The sequence below is a fragment of the Sinocyclocheilus rhinocerous genome, unplaced genomic scaffold (assembly GCF_001515625.1).
Source record: "Sinocyclocheilus rhinocerous isolate Xijiao unplaced genomic scaffold, SAMN03320098_v1.1 scaffold3113, whole genome shotgun sequence".
NCBI lineage: Eukaryota > Metazoa > Chordata > Actinopteri > Cypriniformes > Cyprinidae > Sinocyclocheilus > Sinocyclocheilus rhinocerous.
The window spans coordinates 62,141-66,355 of NW_015666962.1; the positions used below are offsets into that span (position 1 = coordinate 62,141).

A 4,215-nucleotide genomic window follows, 5' to 3' on the forward strand; every position below is an offset into this window, starting at 1 on the left:
CTATGCTATTCTATTCTATTCTATGCTATGCTATGCTATTATATTCTATGCTATTCTATTCTATTCTATTCTATGCTATTCTATTCTATTCTATTATATTATATGCTATTCTGTTCTATTCTATGCTATGCTATGCTATGCTATGCTATGCTACGCTACACTACACTATACTATACTATACTATACATGCTATGCTATGCTATGCTATACTTTACTATACTATACTATAGTACCATACTAAAAATGTGTTGTAACACTTGATTTAAAACAAATACTCTAGGGTTGCCCACAATAGGCTAGTTTGAATAAATAAATAAATAAATGAATTAATAAATATGAAATGGTTGAAGGCTGCTGCAGTGATGGTTTTGTGACAAATTATTATTAAAATTATTAATGATAACAAACAACACATGGTTAAAAACTAAAAACAGCATTTGTATACATGCTATGCTATGCTACACTACACTTTACTATGCTATGCTGTGCTATACTATACTATACTATACTATGCTGTACTGTACTGTACTTTACTATACTATACTATACTATACTATACAATACTATACTATACAATACTATACTATACTATACTATACAATACTATACAATACTATACTATACTATACTATACTCAAACTGTGTTGTAACACCTGATTTAAAACAAATAGGGTTGCCTACAATAGGCTAGTTTGAATAAATTAATTAATAAATATGAAATGGTTGAAGGCTGCTGCAGTGATGGTTTTGTGACAAATTAGTATTAAAATTATTAATGATAACAAACAACACATGGTTAAAAACTAAAAACAGTATTCTTAACGGATAAAAATACTGAAAAAAATAAAATAGAAACATTTAAATCTATACTATACTATATTATACTATGCTATGCTATGCTATACTATACTATACTATACTATACTATACTATACTATACTATACTATACTCAAACTGTGTTGTAACACCTGATTTAAAACAAATAGGGTTGCCTACAATAGGCTAGTTTGAATAAATTAATTAATAAATATGAAATGGTTGAAGGCTGCTGCAGTGATGGTTTTGTGACAAATTAGTATTAAAATTATTAATGATAACAAACAACACATGGTTAAAAAACGAAAAACAGCATTCTTAACAGATAAACAAATGGGTTGCCTTCAATAGGCTAGCTTTAATAAATAAAAATAAATTAATTAATAAATATGAAATTGTTTTGTAACAAATTATTATTAAAATGATTAATGATAACAAACAACACATGGTTAAAAAACGAAAAACAGCATTCTTAACAGATAAAAACATTGAAAAAATAAAATACAAAATTGAAATCTATGCTATACTGTACTATACTATACTGCTTTCCACAATTCATGCTTTATTGTAACAGTTGTAAAACAAATAGGGTTGCCAACAAATTATTATTATTTTTTTTACATTTAAACTACAAAACTTAGTTTTAATAAATAAATAAATGAATACAAACATGAATACTTCTGTAACGAGGTTATTCAGCCGTTGTCCGGCAGGTGTCAGTGTGTGTCTGAGCACTGTGTGAATCACGGCCAGAATAATCGCGATGAAGCCGTTAAGTCATCGCGAGATTTCAGTCATCGTAGTTATTTCAAAGATGGCTGCCGAGGCGGGATCTGTGCTGGAGAGAGACACAGCAGAAGGGTGAGAAGCAACAAAAACATGCTTTAATCAATAAAAACACTGATATTAAGTAATTAGAGACATGCTCAGATTTATATTTCACAGCTGTGGTGTTAATAGCGCTGCTCAGCACATAAACACAGCGGCGCAGTCACCCCAGTGTTAGAATGAAGTGCTGCTGTTTCTGTTTATCTTCTCATTTATGTGATAGTTGTTGTTTTTTTTGTCCCCCGTGATTGTAAATTTATTGATTTGACGTTTATATACTGAACATACTGAGATTGTTTAATGTATTTTAACATGATTTTACCTTAAAGGTCCTTGCCAAATCAAAAACTTCGTTAATCCGAATACGAGTTTCATTTCTTTCTGCTCTCTTTGTGGTTTTGTGTTTGTTTTCATAATGAAATACTAAATTAAGTTTAAAAGTGCCATTTATGAGCAGGTACTGACCGATGCTGACGTCCCTGTACAGGTCAGTAGTGTTGACGTGTAAATGTGGGCGGTGATATGTTAATGAGCTCATGGTTAAGAATGAGTGACTGATCAGTTCTGGTGGGTTTTTATCTCATATCGTCTCGAATGTGTGTTTTTGCAGAGATGCATCATTTGGAGATCTGACCACAAACATGGAGACGGAGTCGTCCAGTGGAAAAGAGACTATGGTTTGAGGAATCATATGCAAGATGAAATCAGACCACCTGATTTGCTGCTCTTATTGTGAAGGATTTATTCGTGGAAAGGATTTATTTTATTTATATGTCATTTAAGGATTATATTATTATTATATAATAATATAATGATTTAATATATTGTTATCTTTTCATTTACTTTGTTATTTGTCATTAGTTTTTGCTTTTTTAAATATTTCTCTATAGATTTAATTAAGTTTTTTTTCTTAATTTATTTCAGTTTTATTTTTAGTAATTTTAGTACTTCAACTTAAACATATTTATTTCAATTAGTTGTCAAAGCAACATTTGTAATTTTTGCAACATTCCTTGTTTTTTTTAAGCTTGTTTTTCATCTGTTATTTATATTTTATTTAGTTTCAATTAATTAAATCGTTTATTTAGTTTGGGATCCGTAAGATTTTTAATGTGTTTTAAAGAAGTCTCTTCTGCTCATCAAGGCTGCATTTATTTGATCAGAAATACAGAAAAACACTAATGTGAAATATTCTTGCAATTTAAAATAACATTTTATTTATTTATTAATCTATTTTAATATAATTTTAAAATGTAATTTATTTCTGTGATCAAAGCTGTATTTTCAGCATCATTACTCCAGTCTTCAGTGTCACATGATCCTTCAGAAATCATTCTAATATGCTGATTTATTATCAGTGCTGGAAACATGTTTTGCTGCTTAATATTTTTTGGAACCTGTGATACTTATTTCAGGATTTTTTGATGAATAATAAGTTAAAAAGAACAGCATTTATTCAAAAGTTTGGGGTCAATAAGTTTTTGTCTTTCTTTTTTTTTGTTGTTGAAAGAAATAATTTTATTCAGCAAGGATTTGTGCAATTGATATAAAGTGATAATAAATACTTATATAGTTAGAAAAGACTTTATTCATTCAATTTATTCATCAAATAATCCTGAAACAAGTATCACAGGTTCCAAAAATATTAAGCAGCAAAACTGTTTCCAATATTGATAATAAATCAGCATATTAGAATGATTTCTGAAGATCATGTGACACTGAAGACTGGAGTAATGATGCTGAAAATACAGCTGCGCATCACAGAAATAAATTCTATTTTAAAGTACATTGAAATAGAAAACCATTATTTTAAATGGTAATAATGTTTCACAATATTAGTGTTTTTTCTGTATTTCTGATCAAATAAATGCAGCCATGATGAACAGAAGAGACTTCTTTTAGAAACATTACAAATCTTACTGATCCCAAACTTTTGAGCGACAGTGTATAACATTTTGTGGATAGAAAGTCCTAATATTTAGTATTTCATTGAATGTCCTGCATCACTTGGAAATATGCCACATTACAGAATGTGCTGTGTCATGTTGATTTTCAGTGTAATGTAGCATAGTGTCTGTGTGTGTCGTCAGGACACGGCGGGTGACAGTTCGGAGGCGGCGGATGCACAGACGGGATCTGGAGACGATGAGAACAGCCGTCAGCTGGGGGAAGTGGAGCTGCAGTGTGCGCTGTGCATGAAGTGGTTTACTGCAGACACGTTCAGCATCGACACGGCGTACGTTTGTGTCCTGACGCAGATGGACGGGTGTCTCGCATGCATGTTCTTACGCTGTCTGTTTGTTCTTTCCTGCAGAACTTGCCTGCCCTTCGTGACCAATTATGTGTTTCACTGCAATGTGTGTCACCACAGCGGAAACACGTACTTTTTGAGGAAACAAGCAAGTGAGTGGATCAGTTTGACTTGCTGAGTTGGTGAACACTTTTGCATGCTGCTGTTACTATAATATCGTTACGTAGGTATTATACAGTATTTACTAGGGCTGCACAATTTGGAGAAAAAAAAGGATTGCAGGATTTTTAAAAAAATTTTTAAAATACAAATTTCAAGC

The 4,215-nt window shown here is 31.1% G+C and overlaps 1 protein-coding gene across 3 annotated transcripts in view; it reads left to right on the forward strand.

Annotated features, from left to right (window-relative positions):
* Positions 1-1,606: 1,606 nt before the first annotated feature.
* Positions 1,607-4,215, forward strand: part of ash2l (ash2 like, histone lysine methyltransferase complex subunit) — a 15,962-nt gene continuing 13,353 nt past the window's right edge. For 2 of the 3 annotated variants that reach the window (XM_016544864.1, XM_016544865.1), the window contains exons 1-4: positions 1,607-1,678; positions 2,256-2,322; positions 3,736-3,881; positions 3,960-4,048. In XM_016544864.1, the coding sequence (XP_016400350.1) occupies positions 1,632-1,678; positions 2,256-2,322; positions 3,736-3,881; positions 3,960-4,048 (349 nt within the window). In that variant the 5' untranslated portion in view covers positions 1,607-1,631. Of the gene's footprint in view, positions 1,679-2,097; positions 2,133-2,255; positions 2,323-3,735; positions 3,882-3,959; positions 4,049-4,215 lie in introns of those variants that run through there. The other variant, XM_016544866.1, reaches the window with a different exon arrangement.